Genomic DNA, 19128 nt, shown 5'->3' with positions numbered 1-19128 from the left:
GAAACGAGGGACAGGTAAATCTGAAAGACCGCAGAAGGCGGCCATTATAAAAGCCGAATTCGGTTGCCGAGGGCGCGCCCGACGCCAAGCCTCTTTGGTGGGGTTTTGTTGTTGTTGTTGGTTGTTTTTTTTTGGGGGGGGAGGCGCGGGCGTCTGTGCGTACGCGTCGCGATTATGACGTAAAGGCGGAAATGGGCGAGGCCGTTTGGAATTTTGGCGCGAGCGCGGAGCGTTGGCTGTCTTCCCGGAAGTTTGGCGCGCTCCTCGGAGGACGGAGAGGAGGTGGTGGGACCGAGAAGGAAAACGGGGTTGCTGCTCAGGGAGAATCCCGAGTTTTTCTTCTTTCGCGACTCGGGGTGGGGGGGGATTGGGACGCAGGAAGGATTTAAAAGAGGTAAGAGAATCTGCGAAGTTTTTCCAAGAGGGGAGGGAGATGGTTGGTGGAACTGAATCCGCTTGGTGCCGACCTCTGTTGAGGAAAGGCTGCAAACAACCCGCCGGCGGCTCTTTGAAGAAGGTAAAAATCCGTCGCTGTGGTTGTTGAAGGGGAGTGAGGCAGATGATGGTGACGACGACGATGATGATAAAGTCGGAAGGGACCTTGGAGGTCTTCTAGTCCAACCCCCTGCTCAGGCAGGAAACCTTATATACCATTTCAGGCAAATGGCTGTCCAGTCTCTCCTTAAAAACTTCCAGTGTTGGAGCATTCACCACTTCTGGAGGCAGGTAGTTCCACTGGTTAATTGTTGTGTCAGGAAATTTCTCCTTAGTATTGGACTGCTTCTTGTTCTGCCTTCAGGAGAATAGCTTGATTCACTCTTTTGGCGATTTTATATTTTTTACACACACACACACACACACACATATATATATACACACACACACACACACATATTTATTAATTTTATTTATTTTAATCCCATTTATATCCCACCCTTCTCCGAAGACTCAGGGCAGCTTACAATTTAAGCACAAACCAATATATGTGTAAATTTTTGGATTGCTAACAAAATTAAATTAATCCGATTAAATTAATTTGATTGTTAGCAATCCAAAAATTTACACCAATAATGAGTTGTCACAGTTGTGACTACAGCCTGTGGATGGCCTTAGGTTAGGCTGATACAGGCAATAAGGTTTGGCCCGTATTTGGGCCGGCAAGGTATTCTAAAATACTTAACAAATACTTAATACATATATATATACATACACACACACACACACTATATACATATATACTGCTCAAAAAAATAAAGGGAACACTTAAACAACACAATGTACTGTATTTAATAGTAGGATGTCTTATTTTCTGTTCCCTTTATTTTTTTGAGCAGTGTATATATATACACACAGAGAGACATTCTTTTGAGAACAGGCATCAATTTCATTTTTTTAATGCGTTCCAGTGTGTTCACAGAAAAAAATGACAAAGGTTATCTTGTTTAACATGACACTCTGGGCCTCTTCTATGTGTAATAAAGCATTTTTTTTTCTTTTAGCCAAGGTCATTTCTTTTAGTATGTGAGAACTTGCCTTTTCAGCAACTGCAAATAGAAAGCATATTCTCAAAGTCCTTGAATACACTTGCAACTTTCAAGAAGGATATTAACCTAGCTGGGGAAAAATAATGTAACCCATGAATTTGTCACTTGTGGAATGTTATTTAGAATCAGTGTTTTCCATTGTTCAAACTTCACATGCAATAATGTATTTTACTGGTTGATCATTTATTTATTGACTTATCACATATACTGAATGTATCTGTTTCTGTACTCTATAAAAAGACTTGCTGCCACCCACCTACCCATTCCAGATAAATGTGTTTTCTATCTCAAATTCAGGGAATAGTTCTTCAGCTCCATGCACATTGGGTGTGCGAGTTTTGAGGCAACACCCAGCTTCAAATCTCCCCTTGGACAAGGAAACCCTTATGAGTGGCTTTGGGCCAATAATTGCCTCAGCCCAACCTGCCTCCCAGGGTGGTTGTGAGGTAAAAATTGATGGAAGTTCTCGGTGTACCCCTTAAGCTACTATTGCAGCTTATCCACCCTACATATGCAAATAATACCATTCCAACAGTGACATTTCTATGCCGCTTTAAATAGGTGTGGGTTCAGTTTCCATTGTCTCTTTCAAGTATCAAGTTGGCTCCAGATGATAGGAACTGGAGGCTACTCCAGCTTTAGGAATTCAGCTGTTATGTAAGTTATATTATCTAAGTTTTCCCCTGTGTGTTAGATCTTTTCAAATTGGTGTCATTCAGACCACTGGGTGACATCTTTCACCATCCCCAGTTAACTGCCAAATGGCTAAGATGAGGCGATGTTTGTCCAATACTTCAACAAAAGGAGATCAGACTGTTGAAAGTTACTATTGGGGTATTATACCTAGCAGGGTTTCTTTCTTATGTTTTAGCAGATGGCAACATTTGCTTGATTTTGTGAAGGCTTGGAAGCTAATCAGCAGTTGCCCTAGTTCAGGGGTCGGCAACCTGAAAAAGCAAAAGAGCCACTGGGAACCGGTTCCATCACACATAAAAAAAAGTGGGAGCCCCGCGCGTGCATCCATAGTTTATAGTTTATAGTTTATTTGATTTATATACCGCCCTTCTCCTTGGTAGGGACTCAGGGCGGTTCACAGGGCATATATAAAAAAGACAATACAAAAATTAAAAAAGGATTAAACCCATGCCCAATTAAAACAGTAATACAAATTTAAAAAACAATTAAAAACCCATAATCCCCCATCAGGCCAGACCAGCTATTTCAAACAGGTGGGTCTTCAGGCCCCGACGGAAAGTTCGGAGGTCTGGTGCCATCCGGAGCTCCACCGGCAGTTGATTCCATAATGCCGGAGCGCCCACAGAGAAGGCCCTCCCCCTGGGGGCCACCAGTCGGCATTCCCTGACTGGCGGCACCCTGAGGAGGCCCTCTCTGTGGGAACGCACAGGGCGGAGGGGAATCGATGCCGGCAGCAGGTGGTCCCTGAGGTATCCCGGACCCATGCCATGTAGGGACTTAAAGATCGTAACCAACACCTTGAACCTCACCCGAAAGACAACTGGTAACCAATGCAGCTCGCGGAGCAAAGGTGTAACATGGGAGCACCGGGAAACTCCCAAGACAACTCTCGCGGCCGCATTCTGTACCAGTTGGAGCCTCCGAGTGGTCTTCAAGGGAAGCCCCATGTAGAGAGCATTACAGTAGTCAAGGCGAGAGGTCACGAGCGCATGAGTGACCGTACACAGGGCATCCCGGTTCAGATAGGGCCGCAACTGGTGCACCAGGCGAACCTGGGCGAAAGCCCCCCTAGTCACGGCCACTATATGATCTTCCAGGGTAAGCCGTGAATCTAGGAGGACTCCCAAGTTGCGAGCCCTATCCACGGGGGGTAAGAGCTCACCCCCCATAGAAAGAGATGGAACATTTTGAATGTCCCGGGATGCCGGAATGCACAGCCACTCAGTCTTGTCAGGGTTGAGTTGAAGTCTGTTCCTCCCCATCCAGACCCGAACCATGCACGCGCATGCGCATAAAACAAAATGTTTTGCGCATGCGAAAAACGGTTTTTTGCACATGCGTGCACGTGCATACACGCGCGCGGTTCCACTTTTTTTAATGTGGATGCACCTGCACGCCAGTGGCGACGGGTCTCCATGGTGACGGGCGCTGGGTTGCGGCGCCGCCTTCAGCCCGGGCGTCGCCGGAGCCACCCCCGGAACCTCCAAACTGCCGCCCGACCTCCGCCCGAACACCAGCAGGTCTCGACACGGGTGTTTGGGCGGAGCTGTGCGCGCACATCTCCAAAGGTTTGGAGAGGTGCGCACGCATCTCCGCCTGAACAGCGGTTTGGAGACCTGCTGGAGGTCAGGCGACAGTTTGGAGGTCCCAGGGGTAGCTCCGGCGACGCCCGGGCTGAAGGCGGCGCCGCAACCCAGCGCCCGGAACCAGCAGGTCTCCAAACCGCACCTCCGCCCGAACACCAGCAAGTCTCGACACGGGTGTTCGGGCGGAGCTGCGCGCGCACCTCTCCAAACCTTTGGGGAGGTGCGCGCGCAGCTCCGCCTGAACAGCAGTTTGGAGACCTGCTGGTGCCGGTTTAAAAAGCTGCCGTGTGCCGCGGCAGCTTTCTAAACCGGCACCAGCAGGTCTCCAAACCGCACCTCCGCCCGAACACCAGCAGGTCTCGACACGGGTGTTTGGGCGGAGCTGCGCGCGCACCTCTCCAAAGGTTTGGAGAGGTGCGCACGCATCTCCGCCTGAACAGCGGTTTGGAGACCTGCTGGAGGTCGGGCGGCAGTTTGGAGGTCCCAGGGGTGGCTCCGGCGACGCCCGGGCTGAAGGCGGCGCCGCAACCCAGTGCCCGGAACCAGCAGGTCTCCAAACCGCACCTCCGCCCGAACACCAGCAGGTCTCCAAACGGGTGTTTGGGCGGAGCTGCGTGCGCACCTCTCCAAACCTTTGGAGAGGTGCGCGCGCAGCTCCGCCCGAACAGCAGTTTGGAGACCTGCTGGTGCCGGTTTAAAAAGCTGCCGCGGGCCGCAGCAGCTTTCTAAACCGGCACCAGCAGGTCTCCAAACCGCACCTCCGCCCGAACACCAGCAGGTCTCCAAACGGGTGTTCGGGCGGAGCTGCGCGGGCACCTCTCCAAACCTTTGGAGAGGCGCGCACGCAGCTCCGCCCGAACAGCGGTTTAGAGACCTGCTGGTGCCGGTTTAAAAAGCTGCTGCGGGCCACGGCAGCTTTCTAAACCGGCACCAGCAGGTCTCCAAACCGCACCTCCGCCCGAACACCACCAACGGGTGTTCGGGCGGAGGTGCGAGAGAGGTGCGCACGCAGCTCTCCAAACCTTTGGAGTGGTGTGCGCGCACCTCCCGTTCGGAGTGGTGTGCGCGCACCTCCTCCCGTTCGGAGTGGTGCGCGCGCACCTCCTCCCGTTCGGAGGAGCCGTCTCCTGCGGCTCCCAGTCGCCCGGTGCGCGCGCACCTCCTCCCGTTCGGAGTGGTGCGCACACACCTCCCGTTCGGAGAGGTGCATGCGCACCGGGCGACTGGGAGCCGCAGGAGACGGCTCAAAGAGCCGCATGCGGCTCCGGAGCCGCGGGTTGCCAACCCGTGCCCTAGTTAGTATTTGTATGGGAAACTACTAGATAGTGCTAGAGTTGTTGGTTAAATTGGAAAATCATCCTTGAAAGAGACAATGGCCAACTACTTTTGAACTATTAGTAAAAATACCAGATGGCTAAATCCATGGGACGCGGTGGCTCAGTGGGTTAGGACGCTGAGCTTGTCGATCAGAAGGTCGGCAGTTTGGCGGGTCGAATCCCGAGTGCCGCATAACAGAGTGAGCGCCTGTTACTCGTCCCAGCTTCTGCCAACCTAGCAGTTTGAAAGCACGTAAAAAATGCAAGTAGAAAAATAGGGAACACTACAGTGGGAAGGTAACAGTGTTCCGTGTGCCTTTGGCGTCTAGTCATGCCGGCCACATGACCACGGAGACATCCTAGGACAAGCGCTGGCTCTTCGGCTTTGAAACGGAGATGAGCACCGGCCCCTAGAGTCGGAAACGACTAGCACGCATGTGCGGGGGAACCTTTACCTTTACCTGTTTCTAAAATATATTGTCTGCAGTACAGCAGATGCTCTTGGATTGATAACAGCGTATGTAGTGCAAAAATGACATGAAGGAAATCAAGGAGAAAGTTAAATGTGAAGATGGAATCTAGAGTTAAATCAAATTATACCCCCAACTTTTTTGAAGGGTTAGGGAGGGGGGAGGGTCAGGCCCGGCAGAATAAGGAAGATTCTACTGGACCTTTCTCAGTCTAGGTTGGCCGATGGCCGCGGCAATATGGGGGCCGGGGAGAATCTTGGGACCCAGGGGGATGGGGTAGGGATACCGATCCCCACAGTGATTGGGAATGGCGGCAGATGGATGAGCAGTGGGCCATATCGTAATTTGAGATCACGCCCACGCTATTTTTGAGCTGTGGCACGCTCCGACCCTCTGGCTCTCACCTGCTGTCCTGGGGAAGGGGGAGGGCAGACACCTGAGCTCAGACTGATCTATTTCAATGCCAGGTCTGTTGCGAATAAAGCTCCCCTCATCCATGATTTGATCGAGGAGGAAGACGCAGACCTGGCATGCATCACGGAAAAATGGTTGGGCCCAGAGGGAGGGGTCCCTCTGATTGATTTATGCCCTCCAGGTTTCTGTGTGCTGCATCAACCTCGGGCTCAGGGTAGGGGAGGTGGCGTGGCGGTTGTTATCAAAGAGTCCATGGGAGACCACTGCCCCTCAGATAGACGGATGTGAATCCCTCCTCTTAAGGTGGGGTCCTGGTGGCCAATTGGGCCTACTGCTGGTATACCTCTCTCCAAGCTGCGTAGCAACGGCTCTACCCAGGCTACTTGACGCCCTCTCAGGACTGGCAGTTGAATTTCCCAGACTGATGGTTCTGGGAGACTTTAATCTGCCTTCCCTGGGCAGTACATCGGAGGTGGCCTGAGAGTTCATGGCTTCCATGATGGCCATGGACCTGACCCAAATTATTCAGGACCCGACTCACGAGGGGGGAAACACGCCTGATCTTATTTTTATCTCTGGGCAATGGCTTAATGGACTGAGTGGGGTTACTCCAACATCTCAACCCCTTTCATGGACAGACCATTATCTCCTGCGGTTGGGCCTCCGTCATGTCACCCGCTGCTGTCAGGAGACGGAACCCACCAGATGGTTCCGCCCCAGGCGCCTGATGGACCCAGATAAGTTCCAGATGGCGCTTGGACTGATCCCTACCTCCCTCTCCCACAGCCCGGTCGAGTCCTTAGTTAATGCCTGGCAACAGGCTGCTTCGGAGGCTCTCGACCGCATTGTGCCTTTGCGTCCTCTGACCCGACGCAGGTCCCGACTCGCTCCTTGGTTCTCCAAGGACCTGCGGGAGATGAAACGCCAGAGAAGGAGCCTAGAGAGCATTTGGAGAACCAGTCGGTCCGAGTCTGACCGAACACAGTTAAGATCCTTTTCTAGATCTTATCTTGTGGCAATGGAGGTGGCAAAGCGCGCTTACTTCACCACCCTCATTGCGTCCGCAGACAACTGCCCGGCCGCCCTGTTTAGAGTGGTCCGCTCCCTTTTAAATCAAGGGACAGGAGAGGACCCCTGACGAGGACGGGCCGAGGAATTTAGTAAATATCTGGTGGACAAAATTGCTCAGATTCGGGCTGGTCTGGACTCTGACTGGGCAGTATCTGACGAGAGGAAAACAATGAGTTTGGCCGAGAACATTTGGGAAGAGTTTGATCCTGTGACTCCAGATGAAGTGGACAGGATCATGGGGAAATTAAGTGCCGCCACGTGTTTATTGGACCCGTGTCCCTCGTGGCTGGTGTATGCGTCTCGAGAGGTTACACGAGGCTGGCTCCTAGCAGTTATCAATGCCTCACTGAGTGAAGGGTACTTCCCTGCCGCCTTGAAAGAGGCGGTAGTAAGGCCACTCCTTAAGAAACCTGCATTGGATCCAGCTATTTTAAACAACTTTCGTCCTGTCTCCAACCTTCGCTTTCTTGCGAAAGTCGTTGAGAGCGTGGTGGCACGAGAACTCCCTTTCGTCCTGGAGGAAACTGAGTATCTGGATCCGTACCAATCGGGTTTCAGGCCCGGATATAGCACGGAGACAGCATTGGTCGCGCTGGTGAATGATCTCTGGCGGGCCCGAGATAGGGGTTACTCCTCTGTCCTGGTCTTATTAGATTTCTCAGCGGCTTTTGATACCATCGACCATGGTATCTTGCTGCATCGTCTTGAGGAGTTGGGAGTGGGAGGCACCATTCTACGATGGTTCTCCTAGCTCTCGGGCCGTTTGCAGATGGTGTTGGCAGGGGGGCAGAGGTCAACCCCAAGGCCCCTTAGTTGTGGGGTGCCTCAGGGATCGGTGCTCTCACCCCTCCTGTTCAACATCTATATGAAGCCGCTGGGTGAAATCATTCGTGGTTTTGGGGTGAGGTATCACCAATATGCGGATGATACCCAGTTGTTCATCTCCACCCCAAAGCAACCCAGTGATGCCCCCGATGTGATGTCCCGTTGCCTGGAAGCGGTACAGATTTGGATGGGAAAGAACAGGCTCCGGCTCAACCCGGCCAAAACTGAGTGGCTTTACGTACCGACATCTCGTTTAGTCCAAGAGGTTCCATCTTTGATTATAGGAGGAGAGATGTTACCTCCCGTTGATAGAGCACGCAACCTGGGCGTCCTCCTGGATTCACGACTCAGTTTTGAAGATCATATTGGAGTCGTGGCTAGGGGGGCATTTGCCCAGATTCGCCTGGTACACCAGTTGCGCCCCTTTCTGGACCGAGATGCCCTATGTACAGTCACCCACGCACTCTTTACCTCCCGTATAGACTACTGCAATGCTCTCTACATGGGGCTGCCCTTGAAGACCACCCGGAGGCTTCAACTGGTGCAGAGTGCAGCTGCACGGGTAGTGATGGGAGCACCCCGATACTCCCATATTACACCCCTCCTGCATGAGCTGCATTGGCTACCAGTTGCCCTCCGGGTGAGATTTAAGGTGCTGGTACTTACCTTTAAAGCCCTACATGGCTTAGGCCCGGGATACTTGCAGGACCATCTGCTGCCGGGAACGAATTCCCATCGCCCAGTACGCTCACACAGAGAAGGCCTCCTCAGGGTACCGTCGGCTAGACAATGTCGGCTTGCGACCCCCAGGGGAAGAGCCTTCTCTGTGGGAGCGCCAGCCTTGTGGAACCAGTTCCTTCCTGAGCTTCGGATGGCCCAAGATCTCCAGTCCTTTCGCCGCGGCCTCAAAACACTCCTTTTCCACCTGGCTGACCTAGACTGACAGGGATTTTAATTATGTTTACAATTTTAACTCTATTCTTTAATTTATTTTAATTTATTTCAATTTTTAATTTTAATTTACAGAGACCTTTAGGTTTTGTTGTTGTTAGCCGCCCTGAGTCCCTCGGGAGATAGGGCGGGATTTAAGTCCAATAAATAAATAAATAAATAAATAAATAAATAAATAAATAAATAAATAAATAAATAAATAAATAAATAAATAAATAAATAAATAAATAAATAAATAAATAAATAAATAAATAAATAAATAAATGTGAAGATGGAGTCTAGAGTTAAATCAAATTATACCCCCAACTTAGTTGGTTTTCATAAGCTCTGGTTTTGGAGATTTAGCCCAAGAATATTTCAGGTATTTGTTCTGTCTTCTCTCTGTATGAGGAAAACAGGACATCAGAGAAAAGGCAGGGCAAATGAAGAATTGCTAGAAGAGGAGAAATTTAGAATGTGGTGATTGATCAGGGACAGACTAGCTGAAAGGCTTAGTAATGGAGTAACTTGAAATGGTCCCTGAACAAATATAAGTTAAGGAAGGGCTTAGTGGGTTAGGACGCTGAGCTTGTAGATCAGAAGATTGGCAGTTTGGCGGGTCGAATCCCGGGTGCCGCGTAACAGAGTGAGCGCCTGTTACTCGTCCCAGCTTCTGCCAACCTAGCAGTTCGAAAGCACGTAAAAATGCAAGTAGAAAAATAGGGACCACTACGGTGGGAAGGTAACAGCATTCCGTGTGCCTTTGGTGTCTAGTCATGCTGGCCACATGACCACGGAGACGTCCTCGGACAAGCGCTGGCTCCTTGGCTTTGAAACAGAGATGAGCACCGGCCCCTAGAGTCGGAAACGACTAGCACACATGTGCGGGGGAACCTTTACCTTTTTACCTATATTATGGATCATTTCTTTAGATTGCAGATAGTTTTTCAATTTGAAGAGAAGGAGGAGTATACTGTAATGTGGAAAATTGGGAGTACAAGTATTAATTAGTACACAGTATTTTTAAGGGACAATTTAATCCCCATCCTCTACTTCAGATTTGTAGTTCTGTTACAAAAGTATTCCTTTTAACTCAACTGCTTCTTTTAAATGCCTCTTTTAATGCCTAGAACAGCCTTGTAAATTTTTATTTTACTCCGGGTGGAGTCCAGTGATCATTCTATTATCTAGAAATGTTCACTGGACCATTTTTATAATATTTTATAAAAAAATTTGGTGAGACTTGCTACAATATTTTGCTGAGATTTGCTCCATAGTATGCAGAACATAATCAGCTTCATAGCTACATTTGAAGTCCTAGTCTTAGTCTGATGCTCTTGGCACTATAGAAATATAGTTTGTGACTTTTAAATAAAATATTAATTACAGTTGCCATGTTGGATAAGAGAGCATGTAGTGCACTCTATAACTTTTATCCTTAAGTAAAAGTAAAGGTAAAAGAGTCCTTGCAGATTTTACTCTGCTGGTCATTGCCAACTACAAGGGGCGGTGCTCATCTCTGTTTCAAGGCCATTGAGCAACCAGTGTCTGAAGACATTTCCGCAGTCAGGTAGCCAGCCAGCATGACTTTGCAGAGCACTGTTACCTTCCCACTGAAGTGGTACCAATTTATTCATATTTCCATACTTTCAAACTGCTAGTTGTCAAGGGCTGGGGCAAGGACAGGAACTCATCGTCACATGCCACTCGGATCTCGAACCTGGGCTGTTGGCTTTCCAGCCAACAAAGTCCAATGTCTTAACCCACTGAGCCACCATGCCGCCTCTTACCCTTAAGTAATAATCCCCACTATTTTCATTACAGTTTATCCCTGAAAAGCATATATGATTACTTCTTTTTTTAAAAAAAAAATCCTTATGATGGATTATGTAAGCAAGGAACTGGTGGGAAAAAACCAACACTTTGAAACTTTTTATATTGTTTGTTCAGTTTATAGTTCTGCTCAGTGGTCGGATTCAAATATGTGAACAACCAATTCTCTGTGTGGATGCCGCTTCCGGAAGTCCATTCTGGGTCTGGGCAACAAAAAAATTAGCTCCCGGTTCTGCTGAAGTGGTGCAAACCGGCTGAATCCCACCGCTGGTTCTGCTGACAGTTGTGTTTGAGTGCCTCTAAAAACTAACAAATCAGATTTGTTAGTTTCATTTGAATGTCATGTGTCTCATCAGGAAGAAACTTATCAAGAAACGTCATGACTGTTATTGATGGATCCTGGACAACTGCAGCAGACAGATAAATCCATCTTACCTGAAAAATTCTTCAAATGGCCAGAATTTGGAGAGAGCAGAACACAGAGCATTGATTTTCTCAGATGGAAATCTAGTGCTGATTGAAAAGTATGATCATTACTAAAGCTTTTGGTTGATAAGGCTTTTTTAAAGGATAAAATAAAGAGAATCTTACTGCAAAAAGAACTGAAAACATAGAAAGTATTAATATCAAATTAAAGGCTGTTTTTAGAATTATAAGCTAGAAATAAAGAAGCATCAGTTTGTGCCATAACAACACTAGAGGTCTTTCAAACTCTTAATGTTTCTAAATATGCTACTACTTACTTTATTCCTTCTATTTAGCCTTTTAAGTGCATCTAACTAAGCAAGAAGAGGGACGCGGTGGCTCAGTGGGTTAAGATGCTGAGCTTGTCGATCAGAAAGTCAACAGTTAGGCGGGTCGAATCCTGAGTGCCGCGTAACAGAGTGAGCGCCTGTTACTTGTCCCAGCTTCTGCCAACCTAGCAGTTCGAAAGCACGTAAAAATGCAAGTAGAAAAATAGGGACCACTACGGTGGGAAGGTAACAGCGTTCCGTGCACCTTTGGCATCTAGTCATGCCGGCCACATGACCACGGAGACGTCCTCGGACAAGCGCTGGCTCTTCGGCTTTGAAACGGAGATGAGCACCGGCCCCTAGAGTTGGAAACGACTAGCACGCATGTGCGGGGGAACCTTTACCTTTACTTTAACTAAGCAAGAAACAAAGCAGATGCATAGCTAATAAGCTTTATAGGTTTGTGAATTTTATAGTTTTGTTAAATATATTTACTTACCTACATTCAGGATGCTTATTACATTTTATTGGGGTTTTTTTTCTTTGTACTTTACACAATGTATCTCTTTAATATGCTATTACATTGTGTGAAAAGATGGTTTAAACTCAATGTATGTCATGATCTGTATTATTCCAGTTAGGTTCAATATGAAGAATAGTTTGTAACCATGCTTACATTCAGTTTTTATGATTTATGAACCTGAAGAAAAATCCTCAACAGCTTAGCACCAAAACTTGATGCTTTCTGGTTTAGGCTATAAAGGAAGATACATAGTATTACTGATTACACTTTCTATTTTCAGACATGCCAGTACCTCTTGACTGTTCAGGTGCTGAGTCTCAGTTGAGTCATACTCCTCTGCCAGTGCCTGCCTTCTTCAGGGAAGCAGAATGCAGTTTTTCCATCAAAAAGACCCGCCAAGCCCTCAGCTATACCCTTCCTCCACGGCCACGCCACAAGAGCACATTAACTGTGAGCCGAATTTTTTCTGACCGCCGTCTGCAGCCTTGGACTAAGCTCCAGCCACGTAGTGTTTCCTTCCATAGCTTGCACAAGCAGGAATCACCTCTACATAGCCATCTGTATGATGCCTCTAAAAAAGAGTTGTTTTTCAGGCAATGTTTCCAGAAACTGAGCTGTTTGGGACGAGGATCTTTTGGGGAGGTATATAAGGTAAGTGGTCATCAAGTAATGATTAATGGCTTAAAATAAGCTTACGGAAATTAATGGAGACTATAATGGATTTTATGAGGGATGCGGTGGCTCAGTGGGTTAGGACGCTGAGCTTGTTGATCAGAAGGTCGGCAGTTTGGCGGGTCGAATCCCGAGTGCCGCGTAGCAGAGTGAGCGCCTGTTACTCGTCCCAGCTTCTGCTAACCTAGCTGTTCAAAAGCACGTAAAAATGCAAGTAGAAAAATAGGGACCACTCCGGTGGGAAGGTAACAGTGTTCCATGCGCCTTTGGCGTCTAGTCATGCCGGCCACATGACCACGGAGACGTCCTCGGACAAGCGCTGGCTCTTCGGCTTTGAAACAGAGTCAGAAATGACTAGCACACATGTGCGGGGGAACCTTTACCTTTACCTTTACCTTTATAATAGATTTTAGTTGGGACAGCTAAATGGAGATTCCACATTCTGTAGGGCTATGTGGCACCAGATGAAAGTATTGTCATCTCATTCCACTAGTAAACCTCTTTGAACCAGGTGGCAGACAACTAAAAAAAACAAATTCAACTTTTATTTAAACAGCAGATAATTTCCTATATTCAAGTGTAACTTGGTATCCCGGAGAAATTTTTGCATTTCAGACTACAGTATTTAAGTACTTGTGATTTAATTTTGGCTGCCTTAGCAATTAGAACAAATAGGACATTTCTTTGCAATCTCATCACATGATATAGACATGTAAAGGTAAAGGCTCCCCTGCACATGCGTGCTAGTCGTTTCCGACTCTAGGGGCCGGTGCTCATCTCCATTTCAAAGCCGAAGAGCCAGCACTTGTCCGAGGACATCTCCGTGGTCATGTGGCCGGCATGACTAGACGCCAAAGGCGCACGGAACGCTGTTACCTTCCCACCGTAGTGGTCCCTATTTTTCTTGTTGTTGTTAGTTGCGAAGTCGTGTCCGACCCATCGCAACCCTATGGACAACGTTCCTCCAGGCCTTCCTGTCCTCTACCATCTTCTGGAGTCCATTTAAGCTCACGCCTACTGCTTCAGTGACTCCATCCAGCCACCTCATTCTCTGTCGTCCCCTTCTTCTATTGCCCTCAATCTTTCCCAGCATTAGGCTCTTCTCCAGTGAGTCCTTCCTTCTCATTAGGTGGCCAAAGTATTTGAGTTTTAGCTTCAGGATCTGGCCTTCTAAAGAGCAGTCAGGGTTGATCTCCTCTAGGACTGACGAAGCTGGGACGAGTAACAGGCGCTCACTCTGTTACGTGGCACTCGGGATTCGACCCGCCAAACTGCCAACCTTCTGATCGACAAGCTCAGCGTCCTAACCCATTATTGAGCCACCACATCCCTCAATACAGACATTACTCCCTGCCAGAGAAAAAGAATGTTTTTGGCACAATGGTACCACTCCTCACTAACGATGTTGGGGTTATCTGGTAGGATTCTTTTAATTTAAAGCCAAGTTCCTCCCTATTCTCTCTTACAGGTACGGTCTCGTGAAGATGGTCAGTTGTATGCAGTGAAGCGTTCTGTAGAGCCTTTCCGGAGTGAGGGTGATAGGCAGCGCAAATTGGCTGAGGTGCGCAAGCATGAGCGCGTGGGGCACCATCCCAACTGTGTGAGCTTCGTACAGGCCTGGGAGGAGCGTGGTCAACTGTACATCCAGACAGAGTTGTGCCCGGGCACCCTGTTGCAGTATTGTGAGGAATGTGGGCCTCTGTCCGAATGGCAGGTTCAGGCCTTTCTCTGGGATATGCTTCAAGGACTGCGCCATTTACACGATCGTAACCTTCTACACATGGATATCAAGCCAGCTAACATCTTTCTATCATCTACCAATGTCTGTAAGCTGGGCGACTTTGGGCTAATGCTGGAGTTGGACTGTGGGGATCTGAAAGATGCTCAAGAAGGGGATCCACGCTACATGGCCCCAGAACTGCTCCGTGGAGAATATACCAAGGCTGCTGATGTCTTCAGGTGTGGGGTGGGATGAGAAGGTGGGGAGCTAGATTTTCTGGTGCCAGGAATGGCCACTCTTGCACAATTTGTGAAATGGTTGAATAGTGCTGCCTGTCTTTCTGTCTTCCTAGTCTTGGCATAACTATCCTAGAAATTGCCTGTAATATGGAGCTCCCCAATGGAGGTGAAGGCTGGCAGCAGCTTCGACAGGGTTATTTGCCCCCGGAATTCACTGCAGGTGAGTAGCAGTAAAGGGGACAACTCTTGTGTATAATATCTACAGTGCAAGAATTCTGTTGGCAATCTTCTTCAGCAGGCAAACCGAAAAGCAGAAGAATCAAGTAAAAAGAAGCTGCTGGTATGAAAAATTCAGTATGCCACATAATTAAAAGATAGGTGACTGACTCTTCCTATCCACTTCAGGTCTCTCGGTTGAGCTGCGAAAACTTCTAGTTGCCATGTTGGAACCCGATCATTTTCTCCGGCCCTCAGTGGAGACGTTGCTTAATTCTAGTCTCATGCAGAAAACTGAGAAGTGGCGAAAACTCATGTTGTTAGCGCAGTCTGGGATCCAGCAGGGTGTCTCCATGTACAAGGTAAGCATGAATTTAGCCAGATTACTGTTATGGTCCCAATTCTACAGCAACCTTTAACCATATCCTCTTTGGTGACTGTTCATTTTTATGTATCTTTGCTTCATAATGGAGTGACAAACCTTTAAAAAAATAAATAAGTATCACACAGGGATGCCAGAGCACTCTTTTCCTTATAACTACAGCCATGGCTTCTGTTTTTTTTTTTTTTTTTTTTAGCTTAGTAAGTCTTGATAAATTGTTAGGTATTTTTACCTGTGCATGAATGAAACTAAACTGGTTCTATTTCTCCTTGAATCCTTGGGATTCTTAAAGAGACATATTAGCAGTGCTTTTTTTGTAAAAGAAAAAGGTGCCGGAACTTACACATGTCATACAACCTGCCTTGCCTACCCTACAAGGTTCCATCCAAAAAAGGTGCCGGAACTCCATTCTGAGCGTTCTATGAGAAAAAAAGCCCTGCATATTAGTACAAAACTCTGTTTTATATCAAATGCTTATTGTCGTTTAATGCTAGAACCCTTTCTAGTTTCCATGTTACTGTCAAATTTAAGACATGCTATATTTCATGGTTGTTTTCTGGAACCAGCTGCTTCGAGCTTTCTGGTCCAGGCTGAGAATTTTTAACTGGGGTTTTTAATTCTAGGGATGATTTAATCTTTTTTTTAATTTGTTTTTAACTTTTGTATTGGTTGTTTTAAATGCCCTGTAAACCGCTCTGAGTCCTTCGGGAAAGGACGGTATATAAATTTAATAAAAGAAATAAAAGAAATAATATATCTGCTGATCTCTCAGTATTTGATCCTTTCCTTCTGCTCATTCCAGGCTCTCCTCAGGTTCATGCAGTGGCTCTGGGGAGCTCTGTGCAGTCCAGCTCAGTGGTTGTTCTTTTGGCATCAGACTGTTCCAATCACACCACCACATTCACCCTTTCTTCTTCCCCTGGAAAACAGCAGTCTCTCTAGTGACTGGGGTGAAGAAGATGAGGGTGATGAAGAGAGCCTTGGCGAGGATGTACTTGATCTCTCAGAGATAAGTAAACAACATAATCACACTTGCCCTGTGGAGCTACAGCCCTTGGATAAGTAAGTTAGAGAGAGAAAGGCATATTCCCTTTTCTACCTCTCTCAAAATGTGGCAGAAGTAGAAAGTGAACATGAACAAGTGGCCTGCATCAGAATATATTAAAAAATAAGTCTTGGATGAATCCTAGTGCTTAAGGTCAGTGAAGTGCTGGCCTAATTTGAGAAACAAATAAGCTCAACTCTCAAAAATTCATTGGAAAAATTCCCTTCTGATACAGGAATTGATGAATTATTTTTAGAACTTCTTAATTCCCTAATACTTTACCTGCATGCAGTAATCTTATCTCTGGTTTTAGCAGTCTCTGAAATAAGAGGACCGCGATTAGGCTTGTGAAAAGTATTTGAAGAAGCACTTTGTAAAGAGCCCTACCAATTTTGCTGCCTGGAGCATATCTGACAACCAAGGAAGAGCTTCAAATTGATTGCTCCAAGTCTTTGAGAAACTGCCTTGCTATTCCAAGCAGCAGTATCCTCCAATGCTTTTTACAGTTGTAAAAAAAAATTAGGACACCATCCCAAGCCTGAAGCCAACCTATGACATTGGTAAACTTATCCAATTCTATTTTTCATATGAGAATGCATTTCTCTTGATATTTTCTCTAATTATTAGGAAGTGGGTTTTTTAGCTTATGGAATGCTGTTGTCAGTTATTAAGCATTACTTGTGTTACTTGGTTGAAAGTACTCACCCAGCTTTTTAACAAAATTTCATCTTCGTTTAATTGCTAAGGATAGCCAACTGTCCTATCAAAAAAAATAATTATCCCCTGATCATTCAAATTATTTCTGGCTAGGAATTCACCTTTTGGAGGCAAGGGATTGACACTCTGCTTTTTTTCTTGAAGGCAGAACAGATCTGTTAATACACCTTGATCTTGTATGATGAAAGGGAGAAGACAAAGCACATACAGCCTACTTGTTCAAACATGTTGGGCATCATTTATTATATATGTTGATCTGAATTCCCCACCCATTTCCCAACATATCTTTGTCAGACTTCTGCTAAGCCTGGTAGTAAAACCTATTTACTTTTTTTCCAGACATCCTGGTTCTCCCGTGCTTACCATATGCCCATGTGCAGGAAGCACCTCCACACCACGGCATCCCTCACCCCAACAGACTAGTTGCAGGAAAAACAGGTGAGCTGTTACTGAAGCCATGACTATAAGGAAGTATTTGTTTTCATATATGTATAACCAGATATAATCTGGTTTGCTTTGATTTAGAGAATTGTGCAAATGTAATATTCAGTATAGTCCTATTACTTAAACCACGGGTCGGCAACCCACGGCTCTGGAGCCGCATGCGGCTCTTTCAGCCTTCTCCTGCAGTTCCCAGCCATTTGCACAGACAGAGAGAGGCACTTGTGCTTCCCTTCTCTCTCTCTCTCTGTCTCTCTCTCTCTCTCTCTCTTTCTCTGTGTGAGTGTGTGTGTGTGTAACTCACGCTGTTCTCCGAGAAGCTGACAAGCTTATTGGGCGGGGCTCCTGCCTTTGCTGCGTCTCCACAAGAAGCAGCAGAAAGCAGGGCAGGAGAGCCAGCCCAGTAAGAATGTGTGTCAGTTTGTCCAGAATAGTGTGAAGCCAGCTTGCCAGATGAGCAGAAAATTGGAGAGAGGGAGAGAGAGAGGCAGAGAAAGAGAGGGAGGCAAGGAGAGAGAGAACTCATGCACAGCAGCCTCTATTTCTTTTTAATTAAACTCTTCAATCAAGTCCCCCCCCCATTGTGTGTGTGCACGCACACACACACACGCAGGTTTTGCGGCTCCCAGTGTTTTTTTCCCCCTCTGGCAAACGGGTCCAAGTGGCTTTTTGAGTGTTTAAGGTTGCCGACCCCTTTCTTAAACCAAGGCTTACTGTGTGTGAAACCAGTCAGTAACTAAACTTCTGGAGATTTTTGCAGAGTTGCCTGCAAACTGAAGATACAAAATAATATTCAGAACTCCTGATGACTTAACTCAGGGAGCAACTGTAGCACTGGGCTAATACTTCTGTTGCACGTTTTCACCTCTTCGATAAAAGATAAAAAGTATGGTATTTTGAAGCTTGAGACTTTCCCCCTAGGCTCTTAGATTGTGGAGAGGCCAAATATTTTAGTTTCTTTCTTGCCAAGTTGTGAGGTTTCCATACCTTTTTTTTTCCTTTTTAACTTTTTTTTATCATTCACAGGTCTTTTCCAGCCCAGGGAAGTCCCAACCTTAGTTGCATTAGTCTGAAGTCCCCATGCAGCAGCCCCAGTTCATCGAACATAGTACCTGCGAATAGCTTGCAGCACACGCCAGCATACGAGGAGACAGAAGATGAATGGGATTCGGTTTTACCTCAATGCTCAAATAAGTGCTCCACTTTTGAGCCAAAAAATTTGTTAAGCTTATTTGAGGATTCTCTGACATCTGAGCAAAAATGTCAGATCTGATGGGGGAACTATATTTATTTGCTGGTTTGCTTAGGCCCTTTTTTTTTAAACAGGAAGAAGTTCTTGTCATTAGCGTTATGCTAGAGGGCAATATGTTCAGAGTTTTGACCGAGTTCAGACTAGCAAAGGAAAGGCAAGTTTGTATGGATGCTTTGTGTACATTTTATCTACTTGAGTCATATATAAGGCTGTTTTTGAGATGATTTAAGAATAGTATTTTGCTGGCAGTCAGTAGAGAGCAGATTATACTCTGTCATCATTTAAGGGAAAAGACATCCTACTTTTATGCAAATTTGATGCTTGAATGCATTCTGTACGCATTTCTTTTTTAAGTTTTGTCCCCTTCTGTTTGTGTCCCAAAGATTTGTTGTCATTTGTGGAATTGGGACTTTTGAGTATCGGGACTGAATAATCTTTCATTCTGGGATTTTACAAAGGTGGTAGCTGTAAGTCATGACAATAAAAACATTCAGAATTTCCA

The 19128-nt window shown here is 46.6% G+C and overlaps 1 protein-coding gene across 1 annotated transcript; it reads left to right on the top strand.

Moving 5' to 3' along the window:
* The first annotated feature begins 170 nt into the window (after nt 1–170).
* LOC308677201 (membrane-associated tyrosine- and threonine-specific cdc2-inhibitory kinase-like) lies at nt 171–19128 on the top strand. Its single transcript, XM_081343409.1, has 9 exons — nt 171–394; nt 11042–11209; nt 12223–12593; nt 14083–14573; nt 14687–14793; nt 14979–15151; nt 15974–16233; nt 17273–17371; nt 18401–19128. The coding sequence occupies exons 3-9, from the start codon at nt 12225–12227 to the stop codon at nt 18645–18647; spliced, it is 1746 nt and encodes a 581-aa protein (XP_081199535.1). The 5' UTR covers nt 171–394; nt 11042–11209; nt 12223–12224; the 3' UTR covers nt 18648–19128.

The sequence above is a fragment of the Vipera berus genome (genome assembly GCF_964194415.1).
Source record: "Vipera berus genome assembly, chromosome: Z".
Lineage (NCBI taxonomy): Eukaryota > Metazoa > Chordata > Lepidosauria > Squamata > Viperidae > Vipera > Vipera berus.
Note: the sequence above shows the minus strand (reverse complement) of the source record. Positions and strands in the feature narration are given on the sequence as shown.